At 41.6% G+C, this 18,239-nt stretch overlaps 1 protein-coding gene across 1 annotated transcript in view; it reads right to left on the bottom strand.

The window, feature by feature from the left end:
- Positions 1 to 18,239, bottom strand: part of LOC135104512 (ionotropic receptor 21a-like) — a 34,830-nt gene that overhangs the window by 2,170 nt on the left and 14,421 nt on the right. Inside the window, exons 6-12 of the mRNA XM_064012086.1 lie at positions 10,045 to 10,193; positions 9,489 to 9,623; positions 8,727 to 8,907; positions 7,613 to 7,849; positions 6,825 to 7,072; positions 6,388 to 6,525; positions 5,787 to 5,973 (exon numbers count right to left, since the gene is read on the bottom strand). Of these exons, the coding sequence (XP_063868156.1) occupies positions 5,787 to 5,973; positions 6,388 to 6,525; positions 6,825 to 7,072; positions 7,613 to 7,849; positions 8,727 to 8,907; positions 9,489 to 9,623; positions 10,045 to 10,193 (1,275 nt within the window). The remainder of the gene's footprint in view (positions 1 to 5,786; positions 5,974 to 6,387; positions 6,526 to 6,824; positions 7,073 to 7,612; positions 7,850 to 8,726; positions 8,908 to 9,488; positions 9,624 to 10,044; positions 10,194 to 18,239) is intronic.

The raw sequence follows: 18,239 nt of genomic DNA, 5'->3' as shown, positions 1-18,239 counted from the left end.
CTGCGGCAGTGAGAGAGAGGCTGAAGACAGTCAGTTAGAGGAAAGGAGTTGATAAGACGAAAAGCTTTTAATTCCACCCTCTCTAGAAGAGCAGTATGAGTGGAAACCCCCCAGACATGGACGGATAAGATCCCTGCTCAGAATTAGCAGCTGGAAGGGTGAGAAAAACTGGCAGAGACATCTCAGAATGCCTAACTTCATAGAAGCTGTTTTAGCTAGAGGTGAGATGTGAAGTTTCCAGTTTAGATTATAAGTAAAGAACAGACCAAGGATGTTCAGTCTAGGAGAGGCAGACAGTTGAGTGTCATTGAAGAAGAGGGGATAGTTGTCTGGAAGGTTGTGTCGAGTTGATATATGGAGGAATTGAGTTTTTGAGGCATTGAACAATGTTACTGTATGTAAAGCGTATGTACCTCATGTCATTATACTCGTATAAGTGAAATGTTCAATAGTTTTCTATTTGCATGAAAACGTGTAATATGTGTAAGTATCAGTATTCAATGCTATATTAAGCACCGAAGCCGATGCTCACTTGTTAGGAGTGTGGGGTTAACCTGCTAGTCGCCTGCGGGCATCACTCACGGCCAAGTTGCGCTCAGACAAAGATGGGCAGGATGGTGACCGAGGTAAATACTTTAATTTTGTAGTAAAAACTGATTGTCATAGTGCCAAGTTAATTGCATGTATTGTTAATGAATATTGTAATATGTTGAAAGTGTTTAATATCAATGTATAATGTTATTTTGTAAGAAATTGAGACCGAGAACTTGTTCGCAGTTCTTACGGTCATGCCTACCTCATCAATAAACATGTCAGGGAGAACTGCCTTTCCTCGACCCTACGATGATGGGTGTGATCAGTAAAACAGATCATCTGAGAGCCAATTGATGCCCAGCCGGTGCGGCTACAAACAATACTAAATGTTCTCTGCCCCAATCAGGAATTTTAGAAAGATCAGAAGTCAGGCATTCTGTGGCTTCCCTGCATGAACTGTTTACTTCCTGAAGGGTTGGATGTCTATGAAAAGATGTGGAAAAATGCATGGTGGTATCATCAGCATAGGAGTGGATAGGACGTGAAGATTGGTTTAGATCATTGATGAATAACAAGAAGAGAGTGGGTGACAGAATGGAACTCTGAGGAACACCACTGTTAATAGATTTAAGAGAAGAACAATGACTATCTACCACAGCAGTAACATAACGATCAGAGAGAAAACTTGAGATGAAGTTACAGAGAGAAAGATAGAAGCTGAAAGAGGGTAGACTGGAAATCAAAGCTTTTTGCCAGACTCTATCAAAAGCTTTTGATATGTTTAAGGCAACAGTAAAAGTTCCACCAAAATCTCAAAGAGGATGGCCCAAGGGAGAAGATTGAGTGACAACATAAGCAGAATGATTAGAGTTAAGAAAAGATTAAGAATGTTACAATGCTTCTGTTTTGTAACCTTATGAATAACTTTCTTATTGACCATATGTTTGCAATTGCCAGCCCTCGCTTTACATAGAATCCTATCAAACTTTCTCCATTTCCATTCCTTCACCCCGGAGAACATGCAGGATATGCCAGATAGTGAACAAGCAGAGGATAATAAGAAGCTGACAGATATTTCCATAACTAGGAAGATAGTGGAACAGGAAATAGATAGGCTAAAAAAATTCAAGACATCAGGACCAGATGAAATATATCCCAGAGTACATAAGGAATGCAAAGAGATTATTAGTGAGCCGTTAGTTTCTGTTTTTAGGAAGTCACTTGAGTCAGGTGAGGTACCAGTAATGTGGAGGCAGGCTATTGTAGTACCCATCTTTAAGAAAGGAGATAAAACTTTAGCGTCTAGCTATAGACCTGTCAGCTTCACTTCAGTTGTAGGTAAAATATTAGAGTCTATAATAGCGAGGAACATTAGAGAACATTTAGAGAAACATAACTTGATAAATCAGTCACAGCATGGCTTCACGAAGGGGAAGTCTTGCCTGACAAACTTGTTAAGTTTTTACAGTAAAGTGTACGAGGCAGTAGATAATGGTGATAGTTATGATATCTTATATCTGGACTTTAGTAAAGAATTTGACAAGGTACCCCATCAAAGGCTCCTGAGAAAGGTTAGGGCACACGGGATAGATGGGAAGGTGTTAGGCTGGATAGGGTCATGGCTTAGCGTCAGGCGACAAAGAGTTGTAATAAACGGCTCTAAATCCGAGTGGGGTCATGTAATTAGTGGGGTGCCACAGGGATCAGTATTAGGGCCATTGTTATTTCTAATATATATCAGTGACTTGGATAGTGGAATTAGTAGTGATGTTAGTAAATTTGCGGATGATACAAAGATAGGTAGATTAATTAGGTCAGAATCAGATGCCATCGCCTTGCAGGCAGATTTAGATAGAATGAATGAATGGACGGACATATGGCAAATGCAATTTAATATCAACAAATACAAAGTACTTAGCGTAGGTAGAGGAAACCCACACAGTAGGTACACATTAAACAACCAAACTCTGTTAGGTACAGGCTACGAGAAAGATTTAGGAGTTATAGTTAGCTCTGAACTCCATCTAGGAAAACAATGCATAGAGGCCAGAAACAGGGCAAATAGGGTACTAGGGTTAATTTTTAGGAGTGTTAAAAGTAGAAGGCTGGAAGTAATATTAAAGTTATACTTGGCGCTGGTCAGACCTCATCTAGACTACGCTGTGCAGTTCTGGTCCCCACATTACAGGAAAGATATAGGTCTATTAGAATCAGTACAGAGGAGAATGACTAAAAGGATACAGGGGATGAGGAGTATTTCTTATGAGGCAAGATTGAAGTTGTTAAATTTACATTCTTTAGAGAGACGTAGGTTAAGAGGGGAACTGATAGAAATCTTTAAGTGGTATAAGTGTTATAACAAGGAGGATGTAAGCAAAATTCTTAAGATCAGCAACCAGGGTAGAACAAGAAATAACAGGTTCAAGCTTGAAAAATTTAGGTTTAGGAAGGAGATAGGAAAAAATTGGTTCTAAAATAGAGTGGTAGATGAATGGAACGGACTCAGTAATCATGCTGCTAGTGCTAGGACACTAGAGAGCTTTAAGAGAAGATTAGACAGGTTTATGGATGGGGATAATAGATGGAAATAGGTAGGTATATTTCATAGAGGGACTGCCACGTGTAAGCCTGGTCGCTTCTTGCAGCTTCCCTTATTTCTTATGATCTTATGTTCTTATGGTCTAGGTAACTCGTACCGTCCTACCTATCATGAATTATCTCGCAAACAACACTAACATCTAAGTCTCTCTAGACAGGTTTCTTTGTCTTGCAGTCAAATAATTCCGAACATTTTCCCTTTCCATTTCAATCCTCTCACTACTTGGCTCATAGGCACTCACGACACACCACATCTTTCCTAACTTCAGCTTCACCTATATCAGCCTCTGCTACACTTCCTTCCATTCCATCACACTGCTGCGGCCTCTTACTTCACTGCTGCGGCCTACTTACTTACTTAGGGCTACTCCCTTCCTCGCTTTCCTCTGTACACCTGACAACCTCCCATTCACACTTCCAAACTGTTGTTCACCTTTTCCTTTAAATTTCACCTAAGAGCTAGTATGTCGAACTTTCGCTCAACATTGTTACTGCCGAGCGGGTGAAAGACCGCCGAGCGGAAAGAAAGTTGTTGTTGAGCATGTGTATGCTAAATAATATGATTTGTGTTATGAGAGTTGAAGTGAACTAGTATATGAAGCATGGGTAACACTAAGGAAACTAAGTCATTAGAGTAGAGATTATGGAAACTGAATTCATTATAGTTAATCACAGTAGTGAAGCTGTGTGAGAGGAACTAGCTGTGGAGAGCTTAGCTGTAGAGAGGTAGTGAGAGTTGTGTTTACGTGGTAAAGTTGATGACATGGCGCGAAGGGTAGATAAGACACCGAGGGATCTCTGTAGACTGTGTAGAGGAATGAGTCACCCAGGAACTATTGCTGACCTAAGGGTAAGACGGGCAGGCGTGAGGTGCCGAGGGCCAGCAGGAACTAAGCCCGGAGAGACAGATTCCTTTATACCGCCACCGAGTTAGGGTGTGACTACTCCAAGAAAGACCGGAGCTCTACAATACAGACGCAGGTGTTGCTTGGTGACAGGCATCCTTAAGACCCCAAACACGTGAGTGCCACATCTGTATTACGATGTGTTGATTGTCCTAATTAGCATAATCCATAATTAGTGATACGTTATGTTGATACAGTATGTAATAGTTTGTAGTGCTACGAACGTCATATGTTTATTATGTATGTCTTCAGGTTTGACCGAATGCAATAAACGATTCGCGTCACCGTGTGGGTCTAAAATCCTTTAGCTGCCCCCGGGCAGCTACAAACATCCTCCCTATCTTCTCAGTATATGTAGTGGTAGTAACGGTTGTAGTAATGATGTTGGTGGAGTAAGGTGACCTGTTTTATAGTATACATGGGAACCCTACATATTCAACATCCATAAATAGTGGTCATCCCACCACTGCTTTTTCACTGGTCTCCTCACAATATCAAATAAAATCTAAAATGAAAACTTGCGCCAAAACTTTCAGCATGTGTGGTGGTGAGTATGGTGATGGTGGTGGCATTATTACCCCTTCCTTGTGGGGCGTGGTGAAGAACGCCCGCACTCTTGAACTCCTGGTGGAAGTATGGCAGCACAACGGTCTCCACACCACTCCGATAGGGAAGGTGCGTGAGCGACTGGCCACTGCCTGATGGTTGGGGCCCCTGAGACCTGCTCCTCCAAGAGACCCCGTTTCGGAGTGCATCATCCCCATCAGTGACTGGCGGGAATTGGCGTCCCTCTTGGTGAACATTGAGATTCGCTTTGTCTGTGTGCGTCCCAGTGACTCTCCTGGCACGGGAGGCGCTGCCACTGGCACTGCAGGAGACTCACTTTGAGCAGAGAGGCCAGTTAAGAGTCTGCCCTGTGGAGGACACTGTAGTCCAGGAAGCAGGTGGCGAGGAGGTCCACCTCCTGGTGCGGCGCAGCAGCATGGTATCTCCCCAGTTTAAGGAGAGGCTGGCAGGCGCCTAGACGAGTGGCACTTGTGGTACTTGGTGCGCAGCCACTGCGTCTTGGTATGCCACACCTGGGACGCGCCGCGGGGCAAACTCCACATCAAGGGTCCCATGAAACGTGCTGAAGTGCCTGGCCCACGTGAAGGCGTTGCTGGTGGGCTACCGTAAACGAGGGGCGGGATTGAGCAGGAGAGGACAGCAAGTTACTGCTATACGCAGGTTGGCTGATGGGGCAAGGTGGCCGCCACGACAGCCTCCTCGCTCCTTTCTGGGCTCCTTGCAAGACTGTGTGCCTATTCTGTGATCACAGTGCCATAGAAGGATATTCGTATTCATATTTTTTTCATAAGTATACTTCCAAGACGAAAAAAAAAAAAAAAAGTCGCTGGAAATACGCAAACATCGGTGAGGGAGAGAGGTACAGTGACTCATTTGTTATCGAACAATAAACTCTTCATGAAAATATCACTCGGTGTTCTCTAGCTTCTTCATTCTACAGCAATATGTTTTCTTTTAATAAGTCATCTGAAAGAAAACAACGATAAATATTAAAATTCAACTCCGCTGACTTGCTGGCGCCACCATCCATCAAGCGTTGTTGAAGATTCCACAATACTGTGTTAGTTTTTGCGTAAATGTCAATGCCTACGATACGAAGTAACCTTTAGTGAATGGAGACTAGATATATATTCTAAATGAATAAGTCTGAAAGCGGGTAAATAGTGACCAACTGAAACTCACCTCGATGACGCGGAGCAAGGAGCGGTCCACGTCTTGCTTATAGGGCGCGTCGTGGGGCATCATCCATCCGGCGTAGTTCGGGATAACGTTCTGTCGTGCCACGTAGAGGCGCGTAGAACCATCTGGGTTCGTAAAGTACTCGGCGATGTGCAGCATGGTGTTGTATCTTTCGTGAAAAAACGCCTTCCTACAAAGACAACATGCTCTTCGTCTTACATAAGAATAACAATGGAGGCTGCAAGAATCCAGAGGGCATACGCGTGTCAGTTGCTATATAAGATATACATAACCATATCTACGTACTTATCATCCTATTCATAAATCTATCTTGTCTTATAAAGCTTCCTATTGACTCTGTAATAGTGACCAGACTACTGAGTCTATTCCATTCATCTACCACTCTGTGTAAGAACCAATTTTATCTATTTTTCCTAATCGAAGTTTATAAAGCATGAAGTCCTCTCCTGATTACTGAGATTATAACTCTTGATATTTCAGTTTTTAACAATATTTCTTTATTCATGTCTCTGAGAATTTGTATTTCTCTACAGTATATCACAAAAATACCACGATTTTTTTCTTTTATGTTTAAAACATTGACCTTTGCTCTGATATCTGCTGTAATCCCTCCTTTACAGTTATCGCGATGTCCACTCGACTACTGACGCTCCTGTAGGCGGGTATGTTCGACTGTTGGAAATATGTCAGGAACCTGGTGGCATTCTGAGTAAATAGCGATCTGCAGAGAGAGAGAGAGAGAGAGAGAGAGAGAGAGAGAGAGAATGTTTTAATTTATTATCAAGACGCTGGGGCAAGGATATACTATAAGTAAAGGACCATTGTTAGTTGCTCTGACACCACTTGCCATCACTAAGAATATGGTGCTTGGTTTCGTCTGTCTCAAGATGTTTTAAAACTGTATTGTTTCAGATGGGTGTGGCCAAGAGAGAGAAAAAGAGAGGTAACTGGTAAATTGAAAAAGGTGGGAGAGGAACAGTGATGGTTGTCAAGCTGATGATGAAGATAAAAATAACCAACCTAACGTTACTCTTGGCGAGTTCCTCCATCGTCTCCGGGCGGGTTGGATACTTCGGCACGGAGAGGAAGGCGATGAGCGTGCCTTTATACCCAGTGCTGATCACAAAGACGAGCACCAGCCACAGCAGCACTAGAAGTCTCGCAGCGGTCCACCTGGGCATTTGGAGCCACATATCTTGTCCTAGCAACATTCCCACCGTTTCTAGCACTACAGATCGACTCTTCATGTCTTCATCCATGTGAGAAATCTATTGAGGGACAAAATGTTAATATATACAATCTAAATCATGTTCCTCATCATCACCCTTCGTTACTAAAGGTAGTGGGGAACTTTTCATAGGCTCAAATGTCGATCTGTGTTCTAATAGGTTCTAGCAAAAGAGAACCAGATGAAACATTCAAAGCGAATATATATATATATATATATATATATATATATATATATATATATATATATATATATATATATATATATATATATATATATATATATATATATATATATATATATATATATATATATATATATATATATATATATATATATACATAGGTTCCCATTAGTAAATAACAAGAGAATGCACGATATGACTTTATGTGGCAGGGATACTTAGGATAGATGGACGTATTCTTAGCTGTGGGGAAGAACTGGGCTGAGCAAGAGGAAGAAAAGGAATGGTAGAAGTTTAGCTTTAAAAGAAGAGGAGTATGTGAGAGAAGTGTGGATGTTTACCTAACGACGTGTGAGTAGCACATATCTTACATGCACTGCGTCACGATGGTCTTACAATGTACATGAGGAAGGACATGACAATGGTGGAGATGAGGACGGAGAGCCATACCCAAGGCCCAAGCGGGTAGTACAAACTCTGCCACTGGGGCTGAATGGTAGGCTTGGCCATGCTGAAGGTGAAGGAGGCGGGATCGATGAAGTACGAGTGGTCAATCCGCGCCAGAACTTGAGGGATCAACATTATACGGAAACCCGAGATCATAACAAGATCCGCCTCTAAACTTGCCATGATCTGCAAAGCACGGAGTGGGGTGAACAGGAGAATGAATGCAATGCAATGATAGCTTCTCTCTCTCTCTCTCTCTCTCTCTCTCTCTCTCTCTCTCTCTCTCTCTCTCTCTCTCTCTCTCTCTCTCCTATTATTTAAAAGTGATGGATAAGGCAAAAAAGGAGGAAAATGGGAAATAAAACTGTCATACACGAATATTAAATCAAAATAGATTATTTTCTTAGTGATGCGCTTCGATGATCTTAAATGAAAACATCAACATCTCATACATGTATGTGCAAGAGTACTAGTGTGTGTGTGTGTGTGTGTGTGTGTGTGTGTCAGAAGTTTCTGGGAGTGCCCAACTTTATCCGCACCTTTCCCACACCCCAGTATTTATGCCCTTACTTCTCACCTACAAATTTTTTTTTTCTAAGTGGGGGGGTGTCACAGCCGCATCTTAATCGTGGCATCTGTGGCGATATTTTTTGCCCCCCGCCAAAAAAAAAAAAAAAAAAAAAACTACCCTCGCTGCATTGTCTATTGTAGCGACATAATAAACATTCAGTAAATTGTTCAGTGATATTAAATGCCTCCATGATAACTTATATTAATCTAACTGTATGTCAGTAGATACCGACAAAAGTATAAGCTAGTGAAGCAGTGACCGCCACCCTCGGTACCCTTCACCCGTGCCGTCCGTGTCTGTGCCTCTCGGACTGAACTGTATAGCCACTAAGGTGACACCAAAAGCATAACACATAACATGATCATATCTCACACAGAACGTCGTCATTGACAGAGATAGACTCTATAAGCGAACAAAACAGTGTGTGTGTGTGTGTGTGTGTGTGTGTGTGTGTGTGTGTGTGTAAAGTATAACGTCAGGAGTGATATTTACCTCATCAATATTGGAACTCTTAAACATCTGGAAGGTAAAGTTGAGCATCCGCGCCACAGACTTCATGATGAGGCAGTCCCGCCCTGAATACCTGGACCAGCTATCGGCAGCGTGCGGGTCCACCAGCTTCCAGAACGGTGGCAGGATGAGCGCTGTCACTGGAATCTTGGCGCCGTGGAAACTGCCCAAGAAACACATCAGAAAGTAGGTGGTGACAATTATGGAGAGACAAAACAAAGCCACATGTAAGAAAAATATGAAGGATATGGCAGTGATTACCTGCTAAATTGCTGTTCTATTCTATTCTAAATATGTAAATGAATAAATATCAAATAAATAAATAGACAAATAAATAGATAATAGAAAAGGATTGCAATTCAACGAATATTAAAGAAATATATGATGAAAATAATTTACGTTATTGAACCAATGCCCAGAGCAGACTACAAATTCATAACCATGAAAGCTGACAGCCATTGCGCAAATCTTCAGAATTAGAGAACAAGAAATTGAAAACTGAGGGGAGACAATGAAACGTATGAGAAAGTTAGTCGTTGCACGGAACCTCAAAAATACTCTTATTCATAAATTATATGAGTATGTAGACATTCAAAATCGACAAAACTGCTTTGATTGAAAAGAGAGAAGAAAAAAAAAAAAAAAAAACAGTAGTTTAATAAAGTTAATGGTGGGAAGGGGGTCAATGGAAGATGTGACGATGATACACAAATAACACAAGAAAAACAGAAACCAATCACTAACTTAGAGAACTTTTCAGAAAAGGGCCGCTGCGTATCGCCTCTGTGTGTGAGACCGCTCAGGGAGGACCAGCGCGCCACGCCTACCACCTGGGCTCTTCCGTTACTAGTGTACGGGAAATGCACCAATACCTCGCCTCTGTGGACATTATTTGTGTATTTGGTCTTGTAAATGGAAAATAATGCCTTGACCGATTGATACACTCTCTCTCTCTCTCTCTCTCTCTCTCTCTCTCTCTCTCTCTCTCTCTCTCTCTCTCTCTCTCTCTCTCTCTCTCTCTCTCTCTCTCTCACTTTCTTTACACACAGTGTCCCGGCAGGAAAGTCATGTATTCTCAGAAATGAAATATCAAATCATTATATGTGAGATATATTCTATGGATGGAACATATCGGACGTGTTTCCATTATTTCTTATTGGGAAAATTGATTTGGTTTACGATTAAATTGGATTACGAGCACTTACCAGGAACGAATTATACTCGCAATTCAAAGTACTACTGTATATACTGTACATATCACCTTCATCTCCTCACTCATCACCATCACCACCACCATTACTTTTCAATGATAGGTTCCAGATTGAGCAGGACCGTGTTCATCATAGAAAATGTCCAGTGTCGTCGCAGGAGATCATGTGCTTTGTAGGACGTCAAGCTTGTCACAGCTAACAGCCGCGTCTCCCACGCCAACAGCCGTGCTGCACGACTCTGAGGAGAGAATGAGAGGGATAAAGAATATAACAAGAAGGAAGAACAGATCGGAGAGGATTTGAATATGGAGGAGATGGCGAAGTGAAGAGTTCGCGTGAGGAATGAAAAGGTGAAGAAGAATTTGTTGAAATGAGTGAGGTGTAGAGAACAGGATGGAGGAGCGAAAAAGAATACGACAAACTACATGGGAACATGGGAGACGAAAACAAGACTAGAAAGAAGTGGCGTAGGAGAAAATAGACTAGAAAGACGGGAAATGAGGGAAGGAAATAAAGGACAGGCTAGACGGACGTGGGGGTAAGGAAAAGACATTAAAGGACATGGAGTAGGAAGGGTAGGCTGGAAGGACGTGAAATAAGAAAGGAATGGATGGAAGGATGTGGGGGTTAAAATGACAAGCTACAAGGACGTGGGAGAAGAAAGGGACTAGCTAGAATAATGTAGAGGAGAAAATAATAGTTAAGAAGGAAGTGAAGGAGAAATTAATAGATTAGAAGACAACAAGAAAGGAGGAGTCATTATGACATAGAGGGAAACTGGTTTGGAATTGGGAAGTAAACGATTGTTCAGTAATTATGGGTACTTGTGGTGTGAGGAGCGATGCCACATGGGCCAGTCGGTATGAGGCATTCAAGGTGAGTGGGTACGTGACCCTGAGTTGTGGTTTAATTGGTGGACTGGAATTTTTGCAGTGCTACATGTTGACCTATTGTTACTATAATATGTTGTTCTATTATTGTTGTATCTTCTGCTGTATTTATGTTCTATTGTATAGTTTTGTGATGGTATATGTTCCAGTGGGGGTTGAAGTTCATGTGTTGCTACTGTTTTTTTTTTTTTTTTTCTCGCCAGTAACTGGTATCGCTGGCGGGGAGGGAAAATACTGTGGTACTATTCGGCACAAGCTATAAAGGCTATTATAGCGGCAGCAAATTTGAAACTGACTGATGTAATGAGGCCCTTTGATGGGACTGGGGACGTGGTGGAGCGGTTTAATGATTCAATTGGTGGCGAATCTGAAGGGCAGTAAGCAGTTGACGATAGTTGTACTACATTTTGTATCTATTTATTTATTTATCTATTTATTTATTTTTTGACGAAAGTGCATTTACTGTGTTAGATAGATATAGCTAAAATCAAGGCAACGTTGTTGGAGGCCTTTGCTACCAATCCGTTCCAGGCATATGAACAATTCATCAAGAGTGTGTGATAAGGCTGTTGATGCATATTTAACTGATTTGCGTAAGATGGTTAAATTGGCTGGTATGCTCTCTAGTAAGACACTCTTGAGAGCCACGACAAAAAATGAAACTGCTATTGTCAGAGGTTGTGGATCGTGCTCGATCTTTGATTGCAGAACTTGTCGAGAGGCCAGTTGTAGCTGTCGTACCAGAAAGGCCAACAAAGTCGTCTGTCAAGAATAAGGTGGCTGGATCAGCTGGACGTCGGTGATGTAGATGTGATCAGGTTTTGTGCTTCTGCTGATAAGGCTCCACCCACTTGCTGGACGTGTGTTGAAGTGAGTTACCTGTCATGAAATTGTTCTTCCAAAGTTGTACTGAAGGCACTTCCTGTAATAGAAGCTTCTGTGATCCTTAAGAGCACTGGTGGACACGGGTTGTTTAAGGTCTGCTTTGCCTCCCTGGTTATGTAAGAGACAAGGTGCTGCGTGTTCATTGATAGCAGTTAATGGAGAAGTCTCATGTAAAGGAGAAAGTGTGTAAATGTCGGTCTGTGGGAGCACTGCATGGGCAGACTATGTCGTTGTTGACAAGCTTTTAAATGGTGCTGACTTCATATTGGGTATGGACCTGATTAGGAAGTTAGGTGATGTAGTCGTTACTGATGACTACTTTCAATTCGCTGGACTTCGTGGTGATGGAAAATTGTCAACACCAGTGTTAGGGTTAACGGTTGAAACACCAAGTTTGGTAGTTAATGATGAGAACTTTTATGCTGTCTTTGATAGATATTGCTGGACTGTGAGCTGGCGATGGAAGGTCTGCCAGTTGCCTGAACTGAAGAACTGTGTGAACTGTTATACTCAATCACCTGAAACCAGGGAGAAGTTTGATAAGGGAGTTCAAGATTGGATAGTTAGAGTGGTTGAGGAAGGGAGATGAGGGCTATATGAACCAAGGGGTCCTTCCGCTTGTGGCCGTCATTCAGCAAAACAAAGGTAAAGTACAACCCCTGTTAGAATGCCATTCTGGCGCAGATGTCATTTGTGGTGAGACATTGAGAGCATTGCGTCGAATGCCTGAACCTCTAAAGTTTGTTGATCTGGCCCTATACTCCTAGGATCACTCCTAGGAGTGTTTTCATCCTCGACCATGGTCCTAGAAGCTGCTCCTAAAAGCAACTTTTATTTTCAAAGTAAAAGTTACTCCTAGCATTAGAAATACCGCTAATGTAGCGGCTTTTCTAAATGTAGCAACATTATTATGAATCAAATATAACAATATGTCAGTTTATACTTGTGAATTAATCTTGAATATCTCTAAGTAATTCTAGACTGTTTCTGAGCATTATTAAGAGCGATATGTAATTTCCGGACATGTCGATAATTTGGCGGATGTAAACAAAGCGCCGCTCTCACTGCGAACATGCCGCATGTCTTCTTAAGATGGATGCCAAGGATGGCAGCCGGTTCAAACGTGAAAAAAATTAGTCCAGCTATGAAGCGTTGCTCCTCGTAAATCTCACAGAGGATAGAAAAAGAAGAAAAAAAAAAAGATCCGGGAGTGACTTCCAAGCAAAAGAAGACTATTGTTGCCAGTTAAACTATGCATGCTTACACACACACGCACACACACACACACACACACACACACACATATATATATATATATATATATATATATACATATATATATATATATATATATATATATATATATATATATATATATATATATATATATATATATATATATATATATATATATATATATATATATATATATATATATATATATATATATATATATATATATATATATATATATATATATATATATATATATATATATATATATATATATATATATATATATATATATATATATATATATATATATATATATATATATATATATATATATATATATATATATATATATATATATATATATATATATATATATATATATATATATATATATATATATACACAGATGTGTATGCATGTATGTACGTATATTCCACCTTTGTTTACAAAACAAACCACTGTTAATGCATGTAAAACACCCTCCGAGATGCTTCTGTCTTTCGCTCACTTTGGAAGTACTTCTAGGAGCAAACTCGCAACTTTGAGGGTCCTTTTTAGGAGTCAGGAGCAATTTTGAAAGTAATTTTTACTTAGAGAGTAATTTTTAGCTTTAAAATTGTTTATTAATACGGGCCATGAGGTCATCTTATTTGCAGATTCATGTAGGTGAGGGTTTGTGGCCTTATCAGAATTATTGTATCAGATTACTGTATAACGGTAATCTGTATTATCTTACTATACTTGGTTTCAGCCTGAACTGTTCTCCGAGAATTGAAGTACATACTGAGGGGAGTTCTGGTGCAGGATGAGCTCGTGATGCAGGATACCGACAGTTACATAGATGACATCATTGTAAATGAGAATGTTGTCACAGCAGAAGTTGTACCTTACCTACGCAAATATGAATTAGAAGCTAAGCAGCCAGAATCTCTGAAGGATGGCAGAGTTCTTGGACTTAGCTTTCGACGTGATGGAGATGACAATCTTGTGTTTTCCGGCCCTCCTAGTGGTGGAAGGGCTTGCGCGTTCCTACGAACTGGGGAGCGAGGCTAGAGGTGGGCTTCGGCTCCTGCTCCATCATTCTTAGGGCTACCCATGCTAGAAAGGTCGCCAGTGAAGACCAGACTAAATGGTTCCCAGAGTTAGGGTGCCAGTACCGATCAATAGTGGCGCTCACCAGAGGAGCTACCTTTTGAGTTCGTCATGTGTTGGATGGTTGGGTATCTAGACTGGGATGCGTTGTGACAGGAAGTCTTAGCTCCGTCGTGGACAAACTTTCGAATCATGAGGGGCCAGTTTTTAAAACGAGTGGCCCCCATGGGAACGAGGTACCCTTGTCCCCATGGGGACCAGCGCTCTCTCCCTTCGTAGTCCCAGTAGGCGGTCTCCTTTGGTCCCTGGAGCTATTTTATTTTTATAGTATCCGTATGGATAAGTATAAAAACTCCTTTGGTTCTTGAAGGGCAGTCGACCAGGCACTCGATACGTCACCCTCTGGTAGTGATGGTGTTGTGTAGGCGGGAGCTCGTACTCCCCCTGCAGTTGCTTCCCAAGGTGGAAGACGCCTTGGGTCAGTTGTTAAGTCCTGTCTTGACACTCTCATGATCATTAATGTTTATGCCTCCATGTTATACCATGCCATTCACTCAGTTCTCAAGCCTTTCGGAACAGTTCTCCATATCTGTCTTAAATATGACGGCGACTGTCTCTCTAATCGGTGTTATGTGACACTTACATCAGACGTTTCTGCCTAAGATGTTCTTGAGGTAATAAATTTTCTACGTCTTGAAGAGAACAACTTAATTGCTGAGGTCACTCGATCAAGCAATGTAGCTGACAGCGAGAATGATTGTTGTTCTAATGTCTTTGATAATACTTAAGAACGAGCTCCCAAAGTTCGCCACCCACCTACACCATACTAGTTTGTAGCATATTATAGGGAAGGTCGAGGAAACTTTATTCACGCTGCCTAGTATCTAGAAAGGGAGACTTGGAGTACTCCCTACAAATAACATCAAGAAATATGGCAAACGTGTCTTGATTCGAGCTAAAGCTTTAACACAGGCGATGATGCTTCTCCATCTACCTTGCCCTTCTGATGGAGTCTTTGAATTCATTAAAGCACACCGAACATTCAGTTACTGTAAAGGACTTATTTACAACCAGAACCTGTACGAACTCTCAGAAGATGACATCCTTCAGTTATGTCCAGATAATGTTCAACGAGTGGCCAAGATCAGAAGAAACAATGATAATATGACCATGCTCACATTCTATGGTTCTTTTCTCCCTGACCGTGTTAAGATCTGTCCTCTCTTTCATCGATCGTCCATTGCTACTGTATGTTACAGATGTTACGAGTTCATGAGAGGAACAACTGTACAAGTCGCTCCCGGTGCGGTCACTGCTCTCCTCTTGACTCACATCCTACTTCTGAATGCGAATCAGACCCTTATTGCCTTTTCTGTAGGGAAGCTCATCCACTACGCTCTCGACAATGTAAGAGGTACCGCCTTGAGCAGGACATCCTTCAACTAAAATAGCTAATTCTCAATTTTTTCAATCTCGGTAGTGCCAGGCAGGAGCTTCTTTTTAGACAAAGATGGTAGAGCAAACATGTACGCCTCCTCTCTCCACTGTATTTCTTCTACTTCTACCACAGGTAATAAGGCTGCAGCATCTTCCCGCCTTCCTCAACCATCAATCATTTCTTCCCGTTCCTGTGAGAATGTTGCTCCTTCAGTTATTGTCTGCAACAGGTTTTCTGTTTTGGAGTGTCACCTCCTCTGCATCTTCAACCAAGCCCTCCACTACATTTTCAGCAAAGCCCTCTACTGAATCTTCACCAGCTACATCACAGATTCCTCGTGCAAAGGTACATATTGCCGAAGTCCACGCCCCCATGGAATCCCAACCACGAACGACCCCCGAGACTTTAAAGCCTCCACAGCCACATTTTTTTTTTTTTTTGTAGGAGGGACAAAAATTGCCCACTGAGATGCCTGTCCCCGAACAGGGTCCGAAGTGGTATTAAAAAATTGAAGGATAAGTGTCTTGAAACCTCCCTCTTCAAGGAATTCAAGTCATAGGAAGGTGGAAATATAGAAACAGGCAAGGAGTTCCAGAGTTTACCAGAGAAAGGGATGAATGACTGAGAATACTGGTTAACTCTTGCATTAGAGAGGTGGACAGAATAGGGGTGAGAAAGAAGAAAGTCTTGTGCGGCGAGGCCGCGGGAGGAGGGGAGGCATGCAGTATCTATAGAGGTTTCTGAGAAGATTGTTGAGGATGCTGCTTGGGTAAGGAAGTTAGATGATGTTAGCCACATAAATGTAGCCGAATTAGATGCTGTCTTGAAGGGAGTAAACCTGTCCTTGAGGTGGCACTTCGTTCTTTGGAGACCATGACTAATTCACTAACAGTTCTGAAGTGATTATAATCAGTTCTTGTCGAGGAGAGAGGAGTCAAGGTGTCTGAAATATCGGGGATGTTTATTAAGAGGAGAGTATCTGTGGTGAGAGGTATGGTTAAGGAGCTGGGGTTGTTAGTGATTATCATCTACATAGAATCAAAGCTAAAACAAAACTGATACACAGAGTTAATCGCTCCTGTTTGAAGAAGGCTGTTGGAAATGTGTGTGCAGTAATAATCGACAATCTTCATGATATTCGTCACTTAGGAGTTGAGAGCTCTCTTGTCACTCTGGGAGTCTGTCGGGAAGAACAGAAGAAGAGTGTGAAATCTTATTTGCAGTGCCGCTCATTTAACCCAGCTCCAGCGAAGCACGTTACGGGAACATTGCATGTTAAAGAAAATTGGAGTAGACTCGCTTTGGATTGTACATATTACGAAGGGAGATGTTACCTTACAATAACTGACTGTGGTCCTATCCGATAGGCATTATGGCGGGAAGTGCGAAAGAAAAATGCCAGATATATCAGTGAGAATTTGGACGAGATATTCCGTGAGAAGGGGCTTCCAGACGAGGTAATGATGGACAATAGTGCAACATTTCGACCAACCCAGATTATCAATCTGTGCAAGGAATGGAATGTGCTTAGAGTATTCCGAGCTGCTTACAGACCCCATGGAAACGGGATTGCAGAAAGACTTCATCGTTCATGGTACCTAAAAGTAGGGTTTAAAAAAACCCGACACAAAAAAAAAAAAAAAATGGGGGATTTTATTGTTTGGGGGGAGGGTTTTATTGCTTTTTTTTGGCGGGGTTCTATCAAATTTTTGTTTATTCCTCATATTTATATGCAAATCAGTTTGAATAAGCAATTAAAAAGTAATCTAAAGTGAAATAAATGGTTTGATTTTTTTTTTTCATGTAGGAGGGGCACCGGCCAAGAGCAACAAAAATATAATAATAAAAAAAAAGAGAGAAAAAAAAGGCTCACTGAGGTGCCAGTCTACGAAAAGAGTCGAAAGCGGTAGTCACAAATCACAGGACAAGTGTCTTGAAACCTCCCTCTTGAAAGAGTTCAAGTGATAGGAAAGTAGAAATATAGTAGCAGGCAGGGAGTTCCAGAGTTTATCAGAAAAAGGGATGAATGATTGAAAATACTGGTTAACTCTTGCATTAGAGAGGTGGACATAATAAGGGTGAGAGAAAGAAGAGTCTTGTGCAGTGAGGCCGCGGAAGAATGGGAGGCATACAATTAGCAAAATCTGAAGAGCAGTTGGCATGAAAATAGCAGTAGAAGATAGCAACATATGAAACACTGCGGCGATGAGAGAGAGGCTGAAGACAGTCAGTTAGAGGAGAGTTGATGAGACGAAAAGCTTTTGATTCCACTCTGTCTATGAGTAGAACCCCCAGACATGTGAAGAATACTCCATACATGGGCGGATAAGGCCCCTGTATAGAGTTAGCAGCTGGGGGGAGTGAGAAAAAATTGGCGGAGACGATTCAGAATGCCTAACTTCATAGAAGCTGTTTTATCTAGAGATGAGATGTGAAGTTTCAGTTTAGATAATAAGTAAAGGACAGACCGAGGATGTTCAGTGTCTCCCTCACCGCCGCAATGTTGCATCTCTACCTGTCTTCTACCGCTATTTTCATGGTAACTGCTCTTCTGATCTTGCTAACTGCATGCCTCCCCTCTTCCTGCGGCCTCGCTGCACAAGACTTTCTTCTTTCTCTCACCCCTATTCTGTCCACCTCTCTTACGCAAGAGTTAACCAGTATTCTCAATCATTCATCCCTTTCTCTGGCAAACTCTGGAACTCCCTGCCTGCTTCTGTATTTCCACCTTCCTATGACTTGA

This window comes from Scylla paramamosain, chromosome 10 (genome assembly GCF_035594125.1).
Source record: "Scylla paramamosain isolate STU-SP2022 chromosome 10, ASM3559412v1, whole genome shotgun sequence".
Classification (NCBI taxonomy): domain Eukaryota; kingdom Metazoa; phylum Arthropoda; class Malacostraca; order Decapoda; family Portunidae; genus Scylla; species Scylla paramamosain.
This window is presented reverse-complemented; position numbering and strand designations above follow the sequence as displayed.